This window comes from Perognathus longimembris, chromosome 3 (assembly GCF_023159225.1).
Source record: "Perognathus longimembris pacificus isolate PPM17 chromosome 3, ASM2315922v1, whole genome shotgun sequence".
In the NCBI taxonomy this organism is placed as follows: domain Eukaryota; kingdom Metazoa; phylum Chordata; class Mammalia; order Rodentia; family Heteromyidae; genus Perognathus; species Perognathus longimembris.
Genome location: NC_063163.1, coordinates 373,230 through 393,858, shown reverse-complemented (window position 1 = coordinate 393,858; position 20,629 = coordinate 373,230). Strand labels below are relative to the sequence as shown.

At 51.4% G+C, this 20,629-nt stretch overlaps 2 protein-coding genes across 3 annotated transcripts in view; both read right to left on the bottom strand.

The window, feature by feature from the left end:
* Nucleotides 1-1,457: 1,457 nt before the first annotated feature.
* On the bottom strand, nt 1,458-12,905 carry C3H13orf46 (chromosome 3 C13orf46 homolog). 2 transcript variants are annotated; one of them, XM_048341035.1, is made up of 7 exons: nt 12,414-12,905; nt 10,707-10,758; nt 9,587-9,755; nt 9,452-9,499; nt 8,417-8,464; nt 7,105-7,172; nt 1,458-5,356 (listed from the first exon to the last, which is right to left on the bottom strand). In XM_048341035.1, the coding sequence occupies exons 1-7, from the start codon at nt 12,598-12,600 to the stop codon at nt 5,143-5,145; spliced, it is 786 nt and encodes a 261-aa protein (XP_048196992.1). In that variant the 5' UTR covers nt 12,601-12,905; the 3' UTR covers nt 1,458-5,142. The 2 variants fall into 2 exon arrangements, with proteins under 2 accessions (XP_048196992.1, XP_048196991.1); XM_048341034.1 differs by lacking the exons at nt 9,452-9,499; nt 12,414-12,905 and having other exon boundaries at nt 7,105-7,226; nt 10,707-10,942.
* A 3,126-nt stretch (nt 12,906-16,031) lies between these two features.
* The window catches only part of Rasa3 (RAS p21 protein activator 3), a 99,720-nt gene continuing 95,122 nt past the window's right edge, over nt 16,032-20,629 (bottom strand). The window contains exons 23-24 of the mRNA XM_048341033.1: nt 19,092-19,275; nt 16,032-17,487 (exon numbers count right to left, since the gene is read on the bottom strand). Coding sequence (XP_048196990.1) covers nt 17,412-17,487; nt 19,092-19,275 — 260 coding nt within the window. The 3' untranslated portion in view covers nt 16,032-17,411. The remainder of the gene's footprint in view (nt 17,488-19,091; nt 19,276-20,629) is intronic.

The following is a 20,629-nucleotide window of genomic DNA, read 5'->3' as shown; positions in this document are numbered from 1 at the left end:
ATCACTGAGCAAAAATATATGAGTTCCTACCCGAAAAAGAGGGCTGAGGTGTGGCCCAAGTGGTAGAATACCTCTCTAGAAAGTGCAAGACCCTCAGCTCAATCCCCAGTAAGGTAGGTGGAAGGCCAATAACCCTCCAGGACAGCCCAGTGCTAGGTGTTGGGCATTACAGCCTATGCCCCACAATTTCTCATTAACTTGAGGTCAAATTCCTTTTTTTTTTTGGTCTGGGACCCAAGGCTTGTGTGGTCTGGCAGGGCCTCAGCATTCCACTCAATAGTCTGACTGCTCCCCAGGAGACCCTCCAGCCTCAGCAACTAGTTGGCTCCTTCAGCTGTGTTCCCTGTGGGCCTAGCCATCTTGTCCCTGGCTTGACCAAAGTGTAAACGTTGGCATTCTGTCTTCTCCAAAACCCTAGCAGAGAGAGCACGGCAAGGGCCTCCCAGGCCTATCACCTGCTATGGACAAGAGCTACCATGGTCCTGAAGGTCCACTCATGAGCGTGGCATTGCAGTGGGGACCCCACCATGGGCCACCATGGCTGAGAGTCTCTGGAAGACTCAGGCAAGGGCGTCGCACAAGGGGACCCTGTGTCCCTGGAGGGGCCTTGCACTCCTTGTGGGGACAGCACACCCCACAGGAGCTGACAGGATGGTTGCCTTTTGAGGAAAGCAGGCTTTCTACACTGTCCTCCCACTAACTCCAAGGAGTCCCTCCGAAAAGCCACTTTCAGGAATACACACAGGCAAAGGCCTCTGGTCCTGACGGTTATTTTTGTATGAGCAAACTTGGCAGTCACTATTAAACCAAAAATGTTTGGCCTCTTTGCCCCCTGCTGTGAAAGGCTGGGCTGGAGATCCAGGGCAGCCAGCCACAAACTGGCCTCGGGCTGAGCCACCACCTGGCTCTGCCAGGCCCAGCTTCCCATGCGCTCCAAGAGGTCCCTTCCAGTGTCCCCAGACCTCAGGCTTCCTCCCCGCCGTGGGAAGCTGGGGAACGTCTCCCTCACTGCAGGGCGGGAGTAGCTGCTAACAGCACCCCAGGCTTCCTGTTACCCTTGGAAACCACTGTTTGGGTAAACTGTGTCCATGCCCTGGGTTGGCAACAGCTTCCAGCTGGAGCTCAGCATATCCCCTTGCCTTGCCTTTCCTTCCCTCTGCTCTGACCCCGAGGGCAGCAGCTGCAGAGTAGCTCCTGTATCTTTGAAATGGGCATTTCCTACCTGCCTCCTAGTGTCATCTGTGAAACAACTCAAGCCTAACAGGGCAGGGAACACTTGTCATCCCATCCCTCAGGAAGCAGAGGCTGGGGCATTGCAAGTTCAAGGCCAGCCGGGACTACATGGCAAGATCTTAAAAACAAGCAACATTAAAAAGGCAACTTTGTAAATCATGGTCACAGAGAAGCCTAGTGGCATGTGGCTCAGGCAGTGCGGGCTGACAGCCTCAGAATTCACAGGTACTCAGGCTGAGCCGCCCTCCCATGGCACTCCCAGTTCCACAGGGCTGGACAGAGGGCACTCAGGAGTTGACATGCAAACATAAAAAGGAAAAATGAAGGGCCAAAAAAATAGGTCAAGAGATAGCCGGGTGTCTGGCTGCTTCTAGAAGCAGGAAGAACTCTGCAGGTACCTAGGGGGCCCCCGTCCTTGTCTGTGAAGCTTGGTGGTGAGCAGCTCACATATCTTTCCAGGTGTCAATGTCTTGCTGGTGCACAGGTTCTCCGAGGGTGAACAGGGCAGCAGGGCTCAAGCGGCCTCAGAACCATACCAGGCCCATGCATGGCTGAGGGGCTGGGCTCTTTGGAATTCTCAACAGGTTGTCTGAAGCTCTCAAAGACCCATTAGCATTTCTCAAAAACTCTTGCTGATACTTCACATAGGCCTCATGCTCGTAGAGGAAGCAGCCCCAGACCCTCAGTGAGGCAGGCAGGCAAACCACACAAGAATTCATCCATCCGTCCTACTGTCCAGTGGTGAAGGAGGGGAGAAGAGCCTTCCAGCAGCTGTTCCTGGCTTCGAAGTCAAATGTTGAGGGATAAAGCTGGCAGTAGATGGGATGTTTGCAGTAGAAAGATAACTGAAGTTTACCCCTTAACTCTAGGAACCACCACTGAGAGAACTAAAGATCTAGATGAGCTGACCATGTAATGAATCTGGCCTTTGTGACCAGGTCCAGACACAGGGCTACAGGAATGTATATTTCTTGAGTAATAGGGTGTTGCCACAGCAAGTATGGAGGCTGTATTTGTCTAGCCTAATGAGGTGATAGTGGGGACCTTGAGATTGTTTGGGATGGAAGCTAGCTTCCAGAGGACCCAGCCTGAGCAGGATGAAGCAAGCACAGCTCCCTGGGCACTGTGGGGCAGTGACAGCTGCTGCTGTCAGTACAAGGCATGTCCCCGTGTGCTGAGAGTTTAATGAACCTAAGGGGACTGTGAATATGTAAACTTTAATGTCACCGTAAAGCAGCATGGGTTTGGGGGAGGGGGGGCTGTGTTTGCATGTTCAGCGTGAGTGGGATGGAGTCCCAAGCTTCTGGATCTGTAGTATCTACAAGAGGATGACAGGGCTGTGTGGGGACCTGGTCAACTCTCAACCAACTCGGCTAACGGTGGCAAGGGGCAGGAGGGTGAAGCCTCCAGGATTGGAGGGCTGGTAGCCCCATGGCTCACTCTCCTCAGCATGTTGGGCCAGCCTGATGCTGGCCCTAATGTCACTGAGTCCTTGGTATACACCCTCTGATAAACATTTCCAGGGGCCCAATGGGGTATGGGCAAGTGGGAGGGGGCCCCTGGCTACATTCATTCATGGGTCTGTGCTGGTTACTGGTTTGCCTTTTATGAAGCCAGCTGAAAATTCTCCTTAAGAAATCATGGTGACAAGTAGAGCCGAGCCAAGCCTCATACCCTACAGAGCACGATCTGATGGACCGGAGTCCAGCCTCACAACAGCAGACCCCAGGGTGGCAGCACTGGAGGCTTTAGGATACCCTGCCTCATCCCAACCTCTCCTCCCAGGCTAAGGCCCAAGCCACTTCCTGAAATGTTTCCATCTCAGGGGCAAACTCATGTGGGCCACATGTGGGTTCCCTGCCAGTTAGTCCTCAGTCTCAGAGGTGGCAGCCTGGGGAGGCGCTGGGAGACTAGGCAGATCCTGGGCACACCTAGGCCTGTCCTACAAGTTTCTGCTGACTTTGAGAACGCCCCTTGCCCCTGAACACCTGTTACTCTGCTCTGAAGCCTCCAGCTAGATTCTGGGGAGCAAGCAGGGGATCCTCTTGGAATGGTACAAGGCTCACCTGGGCTGACAGTCTGAGAGAGCACCTGGTACTCAAGGGTGAGGCCCTTCCTATCTCACACATAGCCTGGTGCTGGGTCTGGCCTCAAGACCCATGGTCTCCATCTAGTGAGGGCACTGATGATCTCATACTGATTTCACTCCCAAGAGAATGAAAATATGTGCTTAGGTCTCAGTCCCTGCCCCCTGCTTGGACATTCTTTGTCAGAACTCCACATAGCTGTGATGTTCACTGAATCCTAAAAATGTGTCCCAAAGCTGACACAGAAGATACTGAGATGTCAGCCCTTTTGGGCCCCCAAGGGTCAGCTTGGGGTCATCTCTTCTTGTGGTCCTCTCCAATTCAGTATTAGGTCTTTTCTCTTCCTACATATGCCCTGGTCCCATTCTGTCATCCCCCAAGCCACAGACCTTCATTGGGCCCAACATGTCTCCCAGTGACTCAGTACCTCCTCAAGGCCTTCAGCCCCCAGGGCCTATCTTGGGCTCTAAAGCCCTCCATACCCACCACATCCCTGAGGCGGCCACACAGGAACCTTGGATGTCCACATTTAAAGGTTTTTTTTTTCTTTTTCTTCTGTGGGGTTCAGGCAGGAAAGTGCTTTGGGGGCCCCACACCACCAAGCACTATCTGAGGACAAGGGTCCCCCAATGAGAGTCTGTGTCCCTCAGGGTACCAAGGATAGCACGGTGGAGTTGTTGGCTGCCCCAACCTCCAGCTACAGCCCAGGACATCGTAATTGATGGCTCAGCAATGCATGTTCACATTTCTAGCTTGTCCTCTAGAGAATAATTAGCCGAAGGGTTTAAGTTCTGCGACGGTGATGAAGCTCCAAGCCACCAACATCCTGGACGGTCTATTCCTAGGACTGAAAAGAGAGGTTTGGGAAGTCTGGCCACCAGGTGGCACTGTGGGAGAGGTGAAAGGGGCCACCATCCCTGCTGGGAGTGCACTCATCGTCTGGGGTGGTGACTGCTGCACAACTCCCTCCCAGAGCTGACAGAAAAGACTAATATGGAGCACGTGCCCTCTCTGGCTGAGTAACCTCCAAGTCCTCATATGTACTCCATGAACACGCAGGGGAACAGCTGACATGCAGACATGCAAGTCACCTGTGGCTTCTAACTTACCTGCCTCTACTCTACACACAAATGTAGGGACTGCATGGTTGTGGTAATGTCCGAGACCCTGCATACTTGAAACTGTGTCACTCTGCATATGCCAACAAGTATATGTACACCTGTGCACAGGTACACAGACTGCTGTACTCATGTGGCCACACATAACTGTGGACATGCATGAGATCATATGTGCACACCCCTATGTACACATGTGTGGTTTCTGTATGAGTTGTGTGGCTATGCATGCGTCCCTCTGTGAGTGTGCTTGTATGCATATGCTGTAAGCATGTAACACCCCTATGTGGGAGTGCCAATGTGTGCTTGCCTCTGAAGGGTGGGTCCAGAGTGAGGCTCATGCCTCACTGATAAGGCTGACTCAGGATGGTGGTGCTAACTTGGCGTGTTAAAGAAGATGGAACCCTGTCCCATCTCTTCATCTGTAGCCCTCTTCCTTTGGATCATTGGTTTCTTAAGTGACCGTTCTGGTTCCGTCGTGTCCAGGGTCCCTGTACATCCTGCCATTTCTCATTGGGGCCACGACTCCCTGGTTGCAGCCACATCATGACTCTGGCAATTGCTAGGAGAGGAGCTGGCTCCAGAGCTGGATTGACACTGGGTGCCTTGGCCCTTTTCCCAACAGGAGACTGCCAAGAGCATTAAACAACGTTCCTGAAGCCACCTAGCTCCTTCATCACACCACTATCTGCCCCTTGTTATTCGCTCTACCTCTGGCAATTTCCATGAGATGAACATGGGAATCCTGGGAATGCAGGTAGAGGGCTTTCAGGTGAGCACAGGTGCCTGACCATCCCTGTGCTTCGTCCCTGGCCTTTCCCTCTTCTCCAGATGCCAAGTACCTTCTCCAGGGATGCTGGGTTCTCTCTTGCCCTCCTCCTCATGGGGTATGGGATGCAGCACACCCAGCTGGTCCTTGTCCTAGAGGTCAAGAGTGCAAGGCGGTAAGCCAGGCCACCCTGGCACCATTTCAGGTGCCTTACCAGGAACCCCGCCTAGTGTGCGCTCCATCAGTGCTTCTCCAACTTCTGCCAAACCTACCCCAGTCCCAGAGCAATGAGACTTGCCCCCAGATAGCCTGGGGGTTGTAGATTTCTTCAGGGTCAGCCAGTCTTCTCTTGTCCTTTGTCCTTGTTCTCTGACCAGAAAAACCCTGAAAACACTAGCAACTAACTGAGCAGCCCATTCCTGCAGCCTCAAAGCCTTGAGTGCAGGTGAGAACCACTGGGAACATGGTAGCCCATACTAGGCCACTTTGAGGTGGTGGGTCCTAGTTGTCTGTGCAGTGAGTGGTCACCCTAGCTCAGGGCCAAATCTGCCCAAGTGGGCAGCAATGGGACCACTGACACACAGCTGCCAGAGTCCACCATCTAAGCAGGCCCTGATGGAAACAGAGCACATAGATGGTCAGGGTAGAGGAGCAGCAGGTGAACTAGTCCCAGTATCTGTCCAGGCCAGCTATAGACTCATCCACGTGGCCTCCAGTGGCTAAGGATATCCCCTGCCCCACCATATTGGACAGTTTCCCTGCAGCAGTGAGTCCTGAGCCAACTCCGGACCAATACAGAAGATCTGGCTGTCCAGCCTCTGCAGCAGAAAGCAAGTTCCCCAAGTTGTACCCTGTGGCCAGCCAAGAAACAATGTGAAGCGTGCTTATTTGGAAGAGGCCAGTCAATCAAGAGGCCTGGATTTGGAGAGAGTCGATGTCCTGGTGAAATCTGGTGTGGCCTGGTCATATGCCAGAAGCCAGAGACAGGGGCCTTCTGAGTGATGATGGAACTGTATATCCCCACTGAATTGCCCAATGATGATACATAAGTCTGAAGCAAAGGTAGTTTAAAAAAGTAATAACTTCTCAAAAAGTGAGGACTGAGCAAATGCCAACCCTCCCAGGGATCAACATCAAGGACATCTCAACATCCAGAAGACATTGCATTCATCGAAGACAATGTACCCCATTTGTTTCTAAGAAGTGGATTTGGGAATGATTCTAACATTGTCTTCATTGGGCTACTCCATACAGCTTCAGTTCTTTATAAAGATGTATCAGTTTTACAAACCCAATAGAGCAAATTTTCTTCTGAAAAATCTGTAAGAAAAACTATGAATATAGCTATTAACTCAGAGCTATTAATTTGGATAATTCCAATTTTCCCCTTTGTATGTAAATTATTTGAAATAGAACAAAACACATCTATGCCTTTCTTTGTGGCCAAGGCCCTGGGGCTTCAGGAAGTCTTGGAGTTTTGCTAGTACATACAGGGTCTGCTTTAAAGGGGTCTGGGACACCAACACTGGCACATTCTCCTATCTTGAAAGTCTGAAGCCTGCCTCAGGAGAGCCTAGGCATCATGGATACTGCCTTCCATAGCCTACAGAACCCTTGGGCTGGAGCCTCTGGGCTTCAGCTAAAATCCCAAACTAAAGATGCTAGTGCCACACAGTCCCTTTGGCTTATTCTGTCCCCCTCTCCATTTAGTCATTTGCTAGCGGAGGGCATGGGGAGAAGGAATGGTATGGGGTTCCCGGAGAATGTCCTTGAACCGTGGAAGCTTTGCTTCCCTATTGCCTGCTCCCAGCCTCTTCACCCCTATGAATGGTGGATCTCTGCACATGCCCAGGGGCCACAAGAAGGAGGGAAGCTCAGTGCTGCCCCAAGCATCACTCACTCATCCTCTGACAAGTCCCCTGTGTCCATCTCAGGCCTCTTCTCTTCTCCTGTGGCACAGATGACCTCCTGTCGGGAGTGGCAGGAGAGGTTCAGGGGGCTGAAGGTGTCAATCTGTGGCATCTGCCCAGGTAACAGGTAGAGAGACAGACGAGGCATGGACTCCATCTTGGTTCCAAGCATCCCACCACCACACAGAGCTCTGCTGAGCCGTAAGGTGCCCTAACTAGGGACTAAGAATAAAGAACCTACACATTTGTATGGGCCTCCACCTCTGCCACTGGCTGACTTCCTGGAGTCCTAAGAACTCAGAGCCATCTTGAGTAAGCTCTGGGGAAACTTAATAACAAGTCTTTTCATCTGGTCTGATCCAAGGGCAAACAGGGATAAAAGTTTTATCTGAAAAATAACCAGCCCTTGGGTGAGAGCAAGAACCTTGCAGGGATGTGACGGTTCACTACAATGAGGAAACAGAGGAAGCTAACAGTTCATTGTGCTGGAAGGGTCCAGACAAATCCTCAGTCAACCTTTTCTTAAATATATAATCATGATGGTGATGATGTGGTGATGGTAATGATGGTGATAGCAGTGATGGTGGTGATGTGAGGATGGCGGCCATTGTGATGGTTGTTGTGGTGGTGTGCTGCTGCTGCTGGAGGTAACAATGAGGGCAGTGAGGATGGTGATAATGGTGGTGGAGGGGGGAGTAGTGATGGTGATGGTGATGTGAGGATGGCAGTCATTGTGATGGTGATGGCTGTGATGTGCTGCTGCTGTTGCTGATGCTAGGGTAGCAATGATGATGAGTATGGTAGTAATAGTGATGATGGTGATGATAATGATAGTGATACATAATACTAAGGCTTTCAGGGCACAGGGCACCATTCTAAGAGGTCTTTGAAACAACCCTGGTCTGTGGGTGCTATGAGCTCCATTCTACAATGAAACAGCCCACGCAGAGGCAGTACATGAGCTTTTAAGCAGTCACTGCTCTGACACTGCTCTGATAGCTCCACAAGTCAAAGCCTGATCTCCTTGCAACCCAGTGTACTTTGTCTTCTGTCCCAGCATGATCCCATAAAAGACTCTGGGGCTGGCACATCGCTGCCAGGATATGCTGTATGTGTGTGAAGGGAGGGTGAGGGCCCCAAGGACAGACTTCAACACCATGGGTATCCTGGAGCCATGGCCCTGACTGAGTCTTGGCCTCAGCCTCTGGCCCTGCCCAGATACTGCAACTGCTTTCCTGGTGGGTGATCCGGGGGGTGGGGGCGGGGGTGGGGTGGGGGCGGGGAGAGGGAGTTTGTCTATACCTCCTCCACGTGGTCTCCCAGGTCAATCTCCACAAACACTGATGGTTTCTGTGGGCGGAAATGAAGAGGTATGAATGAGTGGAAGGAAAACAGACTCCTTAGGAGGGACTGTAGTCTCAGGACTGCAGAAAGCCAGGTTTTGTGTTACCAAGTGGCCCCGGATGCTGGCGATGTGGGTGATGTGTGTGAGGGATGAGGTCAGGTGGAAGATCAATGGTGACATGCAGTCTGGAGAAGGAAAGGGAGAAATATAGCCTTCCCACTCCCTCCACTCACAGGGAGCACAGTGTCCCTGAGACGGATCTCTTCCAACATTTGAGGGCCAAGGCCTCCAGGAGACAAGGCAACACTAAGACTGGAAGAAGCCTCCACCCACCAGGGGCCCGTTCCACAGTAAAGCACTTAAGATTCTGCCTCCAGACACCTTTGTTTTTTTTTTTTTTTTTTTTTTTTTTTTTTTTGGCCAGTCCTGGGGCTTGGACTCAGGGCCTGAGCACTGTGCCTGGCTTCTTCCCGCTCAAGGCTAGCACTCTGCCACTTGAGCCACAGCGCCCCTTCTGGCCGTTTTCTGTATATGTGGTGCTGGGGAATCGAACCTAGGGCCTCGTGTATCCGAGGCAGGCACTCTTGCCACTAGGCTATATCCCCAGCCCCTCCAGACACCTTTGTGAAGCCACTTGGCACTAAGGTGGTGGAGACCCAGGCTGGTATGGGGCAGGCCTGGCAACATATCATGGGCTTCCCTGTGGTTTCTATCTGGGCATCTTCACTGACCCAGAACCACAAGGCCCCTATGTTGTAAACACTGGTGAACAGTATGCCCAGCTGTCTCCACCCCTACCGGACTGTCTGAGAGGGAGAGTCAGAGCCACATTCCTTTGTAACATGCTGTAAGAACTCCTAATGCAGTGTGATGTGTCTGTGGCCAGCACACCAGGGTGAGCAACTCCACGGCATGCTCGTGGCTGCCTGAGGGGAACCCTGCTTAGTGGGCCTATGCATCTTACTCCTGCTACTATAGAAAGCAGCTCTTGCCTCCTTTTCCAGAAGGCTGCTCAGCCTCACAGACTCTGAATCTTGATCCTGTTAAGTCAAAGAAGATGCCAATAGGTGAGTACAGGGGACTCCATTCAGGAGAACAGAGTTCAGAGCTGATGGTGGTAGCCTGACCTCAGCCTCTGGGGCACATCTTCCCTTGAGTTCTCCATCCTGCTCCTCCTTGGCGCTGGCTTCAGAATCATTCTTCTCACTCTCTGGCTCTATTTTCCCACTCTTGTGGTCCAGCTTTCCCAGTGCATCCAGACTCGTTTCCTTCTTGTCTTCCTCTAAGTTTGCCTGGCTGTGAAGTATAGAAGGAGTGGCTTGGAGCAGATGACACAGACAGGAGGAATAGCTTGGAGAAGATGACACAAGACAGAGGAGTGGCTTGGAACAGATGATACAAGACAGGAGTGGCTTGGAACAGATGACACAAGACAGGAGGAGTGGCTTGGAGCAGATGATACAAGACAGGAGGAGAAGTGGCTTGGTACAGATGACACAAGACAGGAGGAGGAGTGGCTTGGTACAGATGACATAAGACAGGAGGAGGAGTGGCTTGGAACAGATGATACAAGGCACTCCCACAACCAGGGATGTGACCTGGATGGTTGCCAGCTTTTGACTTGGTAGGTAGATGTTTCTGGTGGTGCCACCAGCAGGGCTGGTGGTCCTCTCAGGTTAACCATGGGGTTCCCTGCTCCCGACCAACCTGGGAGGATGCGCATGTGGTGTGTGGGCACCTAACTATTGTAGTCAACAGCATCTTTGGTGGTGTTTTCATGGACCAGACACTGCTTGGTCTCCACTCAAGAAAGACCATTTGTGAGTAACTGCTGTGGCCCATCTGGTCCGTGGTGGGGTTGAATGGGATTCTAGTATCTGAGAAAAGCCCTTGTGCCATTCAATGACTTCTAGCCTCCTTGGTGACAGGAGTGAGTAGGTGGCTCCCATCTGGGGCTGGTCCTCCTTCTAAACCATCACTGTGGTTATATCCACAGTACAGCTCTGCCTCCCTTCTAGCTGGAGGTGAAGTCTGCACTGAATTCCCCCTAAGCCTGGGAGAAGGCTTGGGGGCACCTGTAGTTCCAAGATGCACACAGGTGGCCTCTGTTTCTCTAACAAGTCTTTTGGACCGTCCTGCCCTCCCATAGGGTCCTCAGGCAGATTCCTTTGGACTCTCCCTCCTGTGAGTCCTGAGGGAGGGCTCTGCTCCCTGGTCCTTCTGTGTTGAACCACCTCTACCGCTTACCAGATGATGTCGTCTACTTCACTCTTTGGGTCTTTCCCCTGGTCTTCAGACTCTGAGAGGAAAAGACAGCTGGTCAGTACCATCAGCACTTCAAGCCGCGCTGTTCCAGCCCTAACGCCCACTTTGAGCTACACAGCTCACCATCCCATGGTGCACTGCAAGGGCTGCAGCCACTCAGGGCGGGCCTCACAGGAGATGGAAGCAGCAAATGGGAGCCTCTTTCCTCAGCCACACTTGTCCCCAGAAGCACAAGTCCATCCCTCTCCATTCTCTCTGCAGAAGTCAGGTTAGCTATCCACTGCATCCAATAGCTTGTGCAAGACCCCAAGATCACAAATGCCACTGGCCCATCACAGCTGACCGAGAAGCAGAGCGGGGTATGGGGAGAAGGAACCTGTTCCTGATCCTCCGCCATACAAAGACAGAGGGAGGAGATGGCTGGTGCAATGTCTCCTGGCTCCTCAAGGAGCACCACATAGTTCCTCTCTGTCTTAGGGAGCAGAAGGAAATCTGAACCAACTGTCAAAGGGTGAGGGTACCCTGCATACAAAGCATGAAGCATGGAGCATGAAGAAGAGTTCTTCCCTGGCTTCTCCTGATAATCCTGGGAGACAGAGGCCTCTTTAGTCACATGGCTCCCCCAGGGTGGTGTTTCTGCATGCTCAGAGCACAGCAGCATCTCCATTTCCAAATCTGGGGAAGAGCCCTACCCAGGGGACCTCAGGATCTGTGGAGAGCCTTGGGTGGTCCTCCCCTACTGGACACCCAGGCAGAGCTTCTCCTGCGCCCATGCTGCTGCCTGGGCCAGACCTGAGTCTAGAACAGCTGGTATCACCTGCTCCCTGCAGTGGCTCTGGTATTCAAATGGAATCTGGGAGTTCCAAAGTTTAAATGGAAGTGCTTGAGAAGGAAACGCACATCTTGGAGATGTCCTGTAAGAACTGGCCAGATTTTTTGTCAGGCTCAGTCTGGGGACAGTGTTAGCTGTCTCCCACTCTCCAGTCCATCCTTGCCCATCTCCCAGCATCATCCTTTGTGGGGCCCTCCTCCTGCCTCTGGAGAAGCACACCTCCTCACATTCCACACTTTGCCCTGTGCCATTTGTCCCCTGTCTTTCAAGACCTAGTGCTGATTTCTTTGCTGACTGTGGTATTGGACTCGGGCTTGTGAACTCCGGGTGGATGGTAGCTTCTAGCCCACAGAGAAGACAGAAGGCGAAAGTCTTTTGCTGGGGCAGTTACAGGGACTTTTTGCTTCCCAGTAGAGAAGCTTTAGACTTTGGTAGCTCTCAAAGTCCCCGAGGGAAAAAGGGCAAGTTGCAGTCCAGTCCTGGCCTCAGATAAGAGGTCCCTAGAGACTCAGAGTCATTTCCATGTAGGGGTTTTAAATTAACTTCTAGAAGATCCCAGAAGCAATCAGTCTGAGTGTGCACAGTGTGGATGTGTTCTTAAACTCATGAGCTGTCTCCAGGCTGGTCTTCCAGCCCTGCCCCTTCCTGTAAAGTACATCTGGCAAGGAGAGGGTGTCAGGATGGGAGGCAGGAGTACTGCTTTAAGGCAGTGCTGGAATTAGAAGCCACCCACCTGCTCTTCACTAGAATGCAGTTACTGGTGTTTAAGTTGCCAGTGCCCCTAGGCTCTGTCCCTCCCTGAGGCAGGGCTGGGCCTTCTGCCTGTCCTTCTGGCTCTCCAAGTGGAAGTCTCCTACCTGGCTCTTTGTGCAGCTTCCTGACATGGCTTGGTGGGTCCCCTTTCTGGTGCAAGCCACCCATGCTCCTGCTCCTGTGGAGCTCTGCCCCCTCACTGGCAGCCTTAAGGTGTCCGGGGGCCATTCCTGGGGGCAGGGTCCCGGGGCCTGGCCGGTGTCTCCTGTGAGTTGTGGCATCCTTCTCCATCCCGACCCCACGTGGAGGAAGGAGCTCCCAGCAGGACCACCTCAGACCAAGGGCATCATGGCCACCTCTCACCCTGTCTCTTCTCCTAGAATGTGCTCTGTTGCCATGGCACAGCTATGACATCACCACAGGCTAGAGGGTCAAAGGTTGACTGACCAAGGTCCCCTGCAGCCCAAGGGTTGGGAGATGGTTTGAGTGTCTCTTCTACCTCCCCATACTTATTGGTTTCTTCAGCAGAAAAAGGTACAAAGGCCAAGCCCAGCCTGGGGCTTTTCAGCAGAAACACAGCTGTGTTCTACCTATAAGCTTTGAGGACTTGAACCCAGGGCTTCATGTATGCGAGGCAAGTGCTTTACCACTAGGCCATATTCCCAGCCCTGTTATTTTCATTGTTGAGGAATGAGTGCTAGGGATAAAACTCAGAAAAACAAATGAGGGACCCAGAGGAGGCTGTGGTCAGACTCTGGACCTAATCCAGCACTGTGCAGGGACAAAGTACCCCAGAAGGGTTTTGGCTTTCAGGCAGATTTGAACTGTCCACAGTCATGAAAACTAATCCATGGAGGACCACAGCCTGGCTGGTCCACATTCATGGTGTCTTGGCCTCTCTCAGCCTATAGACACCATCTTCCCTGTGTCCTTATATGGCCATCCCTGGTGCCTGGGCCTGATCTTTCTCATCCGGACACTGGCCACAGTGGGTCAGGCCCTCCCTAATGATCTCATTTGTTTCATACCTCCTTAAAGCGGCCCACTCACACCTCCCCCGCCCCACACACAAGTAGTGACTGTCTGTGATGCAGCTGTTGGGACTACAGCATATGACTTTTAGGGTACAATTTAAGTCCTAACAGAATATTCCTGTCCACTGCTCTAGCTCATAGTCATCTAAAACAAAGAGGCTGAATTTTACCTTTATGCTCTAGGGTTTTGGTTGGGGAAAGAATTAAAACTGACTTAAACATAGATTAGCAGGAAAAAGTTAATACAAATTCAATGTTTTGTTAGGCATAGAAGCCTCATAAGAAATGTGGCTCAAAGTGACAAAATAAATGCTTGTCTACTCATTGGAGAAAGTCTTTGGACAGTACACAACAGGTGTGTGTATGGGGCTGGGGGTAGCATGCAGAGAGTGGAGTTTAGTCATCAAGGTCTGTGTGCAGAATCCCTCCTTCCATGGCTGATAGTGACAAGCCATTCTTCTGGCACAGGTAGGGTGTTCATGGGGGGTTTAAAATCCTCTGTGGAGGGCTGGGGATATAGCCTAGTGGCAAGAGTGCCTGCCTCGGATACACGAGGCCCTAGGTTCGATTCCCCAGCACCACATATACAGAAAACGGCCAGAAGCGGCGCTGTGGCTCAAGTGGCGGAGTGCTAGCCTTGAGCGGGAAGAAGCCAGGGACAGTGCTCAGGCCCTGAGTCCAAGGCCCAGGACTGGCAAAATAAATAAATAAATAAATAAATAAATATAAATAGAATCCTCTGTGGAGAAGAAAAGGGGCAGTTGATAACTCTCTATATGCCTGCTGCATTTTCCACTGCCTTTGCTCAAAAAAACTTTTGGCCAAAGAGGTTTATTCAGTGTGGAGGGGCTGTTCTGTCCTTTCAGCGTACCCACTGATGTGTGTCTGTGAGTGTGTGTGTGTGTATGTGTGTGTGTGTGTGTGACTTCCTGACAGCAGCTTGCCTCAAGTACACTCAAGGACATCCACAGACAGGCAAGGTAGCTACCCAGACATACCCTTCTCTTTCTACCTGTTTGTTCCTTGGAGTGGCTCTAGCATCTAAGCCAGGAGCTGGCTCAGGGACCCAACAACCAGTGTTGGGTGGCAACCCTAACCCAAACTCAGATTACTGTGGGATGGAGCCCAATATGAAAGCCTGGAGGTGGTATGTGGAGACAGCTTTCTCTCTTCTGAGACATACAGGCTGTATAACAAGAGGATACATCACTCGCTGGGATCTTCAGAAGCCTACTGTGACCACTCACCAGGAGACTTGCATTCCCTGGAACATGCCTCCTACCACCATGTGCAGCCTCATCAGGCTCCCAGTTCCTTCCCACTTGGCCTGCTCCCTGGTGAACTCAGTGTGCACTAGGCCTGCTAAAATGTGATCAGAGTTAACTAGGCATGTTCCAGTGAGATTCCAGTGTAACTAGGCCTGCTCCCCTACATGATGAGTGCTAACTAAAACTCCTGCTGCAGTGTAAGTCGAGTATTAATTTGTCATGCTTCATTGTGAGCTGAGTATTTCTCAGCATGCTGCTATGTGTACCTTCTGCAGTGTGAGCTCAATGCTATCTGTGCATGCGTCAGTGTGACCTGAGTGTTAACTAGGCCTGTGACAGTGAGTTAAATGCTAACTAGGCCTTCTGAAGTGTGACCTGAGGGTTAACTAGGCCTCTGACAGTGAGTCAAATGCTAACTAGGCCTGCTGATGTGTGAGCTGAATGTTAACCAGGCCTGCTCCCCTATGCTCAGTGCTAACTTCATTTGCCCCAGTGAATCCTCTGCCAGAGCTTTCACTGATACTCAGGCCAAAGTGACTTGAGTCAGGACAGGTAACCATGGGCAGAACAGCTAAGTGCTACTCATCTCCTCACTTGAACCACAGACCAGGAAGTGGGTATAACCTTCTGTGCCCTACTCTATGCCCTTCTGTGGATGGAGGAGGCTCACGAGTCCACTCCAGCTTCGTCTTACCTGGTGCAGCCTGGTGCCTTCGTCTTTTTCCTTGGTATGCTCCTAGAAATGTTTACTTTGGTATTAAAACCAAATCCCAGGCTTTCCTCCCAATGAAGGTAGCTCTAGATGGAATCAAAAAAGAAAAAAAAAGTGTAAACCAGATGGAAGACAAGATGAAACCTATGAAAGACACTAAAGTAACTGAAGAAATGGGAGGTACTTTGGCTTGAGCATAGGGCCTCTGCCTGATACTCCTTCCACCTTCCCTGCCCAGACATGCATACCCAGCCTTGGGCTGCTACTCCTTTCTGCTCAGTCATGACAGCCCATCACATCCTTGGGGATGGTGGTATGGGTGTGGTTTGTCTTCCTTACCTTCTCTGAGCCATCCCCAGCTGCACAGGAGCTTCCAATAGCATCTGCCAACACAGCTCTGAGGGCATTATGGGACTGAGCTCCTTCCCAGAGCCCCACAGGTAAACACCACCTGTCATCAGAGATGTTATCTGTCATAAATGTTACTGACAGCCTTCGGAGATGCCACCTGTCAAAGTGACATCATCCATCATCAAAGAGATGCAATCTGTCACCTAAGAGATGATGCCATGGGTAAGAGTGAGATCACTTGTTATCAGAACGCAGCCACCCCTATTCCTAACTGTGCCCTCCCTGCACAGGGACACAGCCCCTCCCCCCCCTACAATTCAAAGCAGGTCCCTCCAGAAAACCAATCCAGCCCTCAAAAAGAATAAAACATCTGTTTTAATTGGCCAGTAAAATACATCGCAAATCATTAGTATTTTATAAACAGAAACATTAAGTTACAAATCCATGTTAAAAATTGCAGTTCAGTGCAGCAAACAGCTGTGTATCCCAAAGTGTTTATCGCACTTCCCTCCACTACTGCGCGACAAGTACTGTTATAATATGCCATCTAGACTAAGAATCTGGACTGCACTTCTAAACAGGAGTGGAGAAGCTGGTACCAGGATGAGTGGCATGTCCTTTGGCAGCACCTTCCGAGTGCCTTCGGCCTCCACCCCATGGTGATACTGTTTGGGACAAGATTGCAGCAGCAGTGTGTGATTAAGCTGAAGTGATCTGCCTTGCCCCATTTCAGGACCCTCCCACCCCAATAAAAAGTGACCCAGCCATTGCCCTGCCCAGCTTCCTGGGGCTCAGAGATGTGGGTGGACACAGCATCAAACCCAGAGATCCTCCCTCTGAGGACCTGCAGTCAGCTGGTGAGACACACCATTCCCTTTATATTTGTTCTCTGCAGCATCTCCTTTAATGAGTACATTAAAGAGCTAATTAAAAACAATCCTTTAAAAATATTACAAAAAACAGCTTGAAATATGAACATTTCTGGTTAAAAAATCCTCCCCAAGTTTCTGTTATGTTGGCTAGCATATGAATTCTAGTTTTAAAGACACCGTGTGCTCCAGCTGCGGGTTAATGGTCATCTACAGAAGACTAGACCTGCTCCCCCCACCTAGGGTCTCTGCAGAAAGGAGCTCATGTCCCTGAAGACCAAATTTGTACTTCTCTGCTGTGTCCATGCCCTAATATTGACCCTTCAGGCAGGAACAAAGCCAACACAAGCTGAATGGTGAGACTACCTGCTCACGGCAGCAGATATAGCAGGTTTTAAAAATACTGTTCTTAAGGTACCAAATATGATAAAACAGGGCTAGGGACGGAAGGCTACATAGGTGTAGGCCAGACCAAAGGGCAACAGCAGGAGACAGAAGTGCACACACTGCAGAGTGCACACTGCTATAACTGGACCAGCTGTATTCCCCAAGGAGGGGCTAGGCAGGGTGATGGGAAAGTCCATGCTTCCCCATCAGCCCATGGGTCGCTGGGTCCCCATGAAACCAAATGAGTAAAAGGATAAATGACTGCATATTCCTCAACAGCTCAGGTGGCCTGCCTCCAGCAAATGAGTAAAGTGAGTAGGGTGCAGGCCCCAGCAAGGGCTCTCACAGGGGAAGGGCTTGCTCGGCTCACAGATGCGCCCGCTGGGGCCTGCACAAATGGGCAAATGTGGAGTCCCTCTGTCCTCTCTTCTCTGTTCTCTATGTCGTGGGTTTCCTGAAGCCTCTGGTGGCATTGGAGACTTTAAATGGAATGGGTGGAGACCTCAGACTGCTGCCTGATGTAGTTCTGGAAGCTCTTATCTCCGATGGGGTGCTCCCTGGAAAAGCAAGAGAGAGCAAGCATCACACCAACACCTGCAGTGTCCCCATGTGTTTCAAATGGCACTTTTACTTACTTTATAAATGTGGAATATATGCATTGTAATAAATATGGAAAACGTAATTTTTTTCAAAAAGAACTAAGCACAAAGCCCTCTGTGAAAATATCCACTACAACTGTGATCTATCATGCATGCAATTGCACATAGCACATTGCACACATGTGCACATGCACATGTATAACGCACATGAATGTGTATAACTGGCAAACCATGTGTCACAGTCATGCATAGATAATGTGCACACATGTAGAAATACATGTGTATGCAAACACATAGCGATTGTGGGTGTGTGCTGCAGGGTGTGCATGCTCTGAGAGGATGTAGTCCGGTCCCCCCATATGCTGCAGGATGCTCTGCACTGAGGACAGTGCCTGGGGAATCATAGCACCCGTCTGCTGTTTGGGACTGTAAGGCTGGTATGTGTTTACTATCACAACACAAGGTTTTTACAAGGTAAATCTAGGTTCCCCAGTCAGAGGCTGTCCAAAGAGAGCTGGTGTGATGCTGTGCTAGTTAGGAGCCAGGAACAGGCAGGTCTGGGATATAGCCTCACCCAGAGGCTCAGTCCTGAGTGACCTGGTACAGTTGGGATGTAGGCGTGTTTGCTCCTAAGCCTCACTGGAAGACTCCTGAGGGCTCACTTGCAAGTCTTTCTAAGGCTGTGCCATGGCTCTGTCATGGTGGTCCCTGCATACCCACTAGCTGGGGCCAAAGCCATGCCACCCACTGACTCGGGACCAGGGACTGTTCTAGCCTTCTTTGTAAAACTCCACCTTAATTTCCCCCCATTCTTCCACCTACTGAGGTTGATCTTCCCAAGACCATGATCTAGATGTGGTAGTGACTTGGAATGCTTGAGCCCTCATCTTTGCACACCCCACATTTCCCTCTCAGAGGACAAATGTGCAGCCAGTGCAGAGCTGGCCTTGCCTTTGGCACCTTCGTTGGCCTGAGGACAGTGGCAGGGTACATGTGACACCAAAGCAGACAGGGCTTGGGCCTGCAATACCATGGATGCTGGATGCCCAAAAATAGTGGAGATGGGGGCTGGGGATATAGCCTAGTGGCAAGAGTGCCTGCCTCGGATACACGAGGCCCTAGGTTCGATTCCCCAGCACCACATATACAGAAAATGGCCAGAAGCGGCGCTGTGGCTCTAGTGGCAGAGTGCTAGCCTTGAGCGGGAAGAAGCCAGGGACAGTGCTCAGGCCCTGAGTCCAAGGCCCAGGACTGGCCAAAAAAAAAAAAAAAAAAAAAAAACAAAAACAAAAACAACAAAAAAAAAAATAGTGGAGATGGGGGAGGGACAACTCCCTGGACACTGGCTAGTGGGCTGATGGTTCTAAGGAGAGAGCAACTCCTAACCCTGGCTGCCACACAGTACCATCAGGCCTGTTGCTGGGCTTACCTAGCAGCCTCCTGCTCAGGTGGGTACTCACATATGAAGGAAGGCCTGGGGGGGCGGGGCGGATCTGGCCCCAGAGGGAACAGCCCACATCACACCCTGCTCCCACAGCCTTGCACAGCTTCACAGCACTCACTGGCTGCCATATCTCGTCTTCTTGAACTTATCCCTCCGGTACTGGGCATGCTCCTGCTCCAGGGTTCCCACCCCGGCAATGACCTGCTTCAGCGTCTTGTAGGTCTCCTGGGGGTCATCGATGATGAAGGTTGAGTATTCTTCCTGCTCTGGGCCATCATACACAGACTTGCTCCCACAGGCCTCTGCAACCACAAGGTGAGGGTCAGTGTGGCGAGTGGCCCAGGGCTCCAGTGCCTTAGCCCTCTCTCTTGTCATTTGTACAGCTCACCCAGGGCTCCCTAGATCAGCCCTTTCCTGAAAAGGCTAATCATCCACAGCCTTCATGTGCAGACAGAAATAGAAGCCACTTGATGGGCAAGTCTTCCAAATGGAATCTGGGGGTGCCTCAGGGAGCTAGACAGCCAGGGCCTGCCAGCCACCCTCCTGAGACCTAATGGCCCCAAGCCTCAGTCCCTCCTCCAGCTAGCTCTTCTCACAGGTGACTCACACATCTCTCTAGAGCCAGGAGAGAAGATTCTACACTTAGAAGTTAAGCTAGCTAGCTTGAGGGCCCTGAATGAGTCCCAGTGGGACATTCATCTTTCCTGTAAAGGGCAGAACTTGGCACTCTTACCCACCTAACCCTTGGGTATGCTCATGGCCAGGACACCACTGGCTCTGGGGACAGAAGGTCAGATAGACAGCCTAGCAGTGTCCCAAGACCTGTCACTCCCATGCCCTTACCCCACCCAACTCCAGAGAACATCAATGCTGGGGAATGCTGTGTTGTGGTCTCTTGCCATTCACACAGTCCATTCAGCATGCCGGGGCCTCCCACAACCTGTCCCTTAAGACCTGCTCAAAGCCGAAGGCCTCTTTTACCATCCCCAGACACTCAACCTAGGCCCTCACCTATCTCCAAACATCTCAGCAGCTGCCACCTGTACCAGGAATTGTACCTAGGCTCCAGTACTCAGGCCTTGCAATTCCGAGCATCTGTTGTAAATTGAGTGTTTCACCACCAAATTCATATATTGAAATCTTAATTTCCAAAGTCCCATAGTTAGGAGGCAGTTGAGCAATTAGTGGGGACTAGGAGCCTGCTTGCTCCTTTTCATATATTAAGAATAAAATGAGAAGTCTGCAACCAGGAGACCTCACCAGGGCCAGGGGTGCTTGTTCTGGTCTGTGATGTCCCAGCCTCCAGTAACCACAACACCCAGTGGAGGGCACTTTTCAGTGGCATCCCAAACCAACTAAGGCAGAAATGGGTGCCAAGAAGCAGGCAGCTGTTTTAAGAGTGGCCTAAGGGTGTGAAAGTAGTTTTGGAACTAGGTAGTGACAGTGTGCAAAGAGCCTGGAGGGCCAGGCTAGCAAAAGCCCATGTTTTGAGAACAGACTTGGTGAGGACAGGACAGCAGTAGGGGGCTCTGGTGAGGAAAGAAGGCAGTGAGGGACTCTGGTGAGGGCAGGATGGTGGTAAGGGACTCTGGAGGACCGAACAGTGGTAGAGGACTCTAGTGAGAACAGGACAGTGGTAGGGGAGTCTGTTGAGGA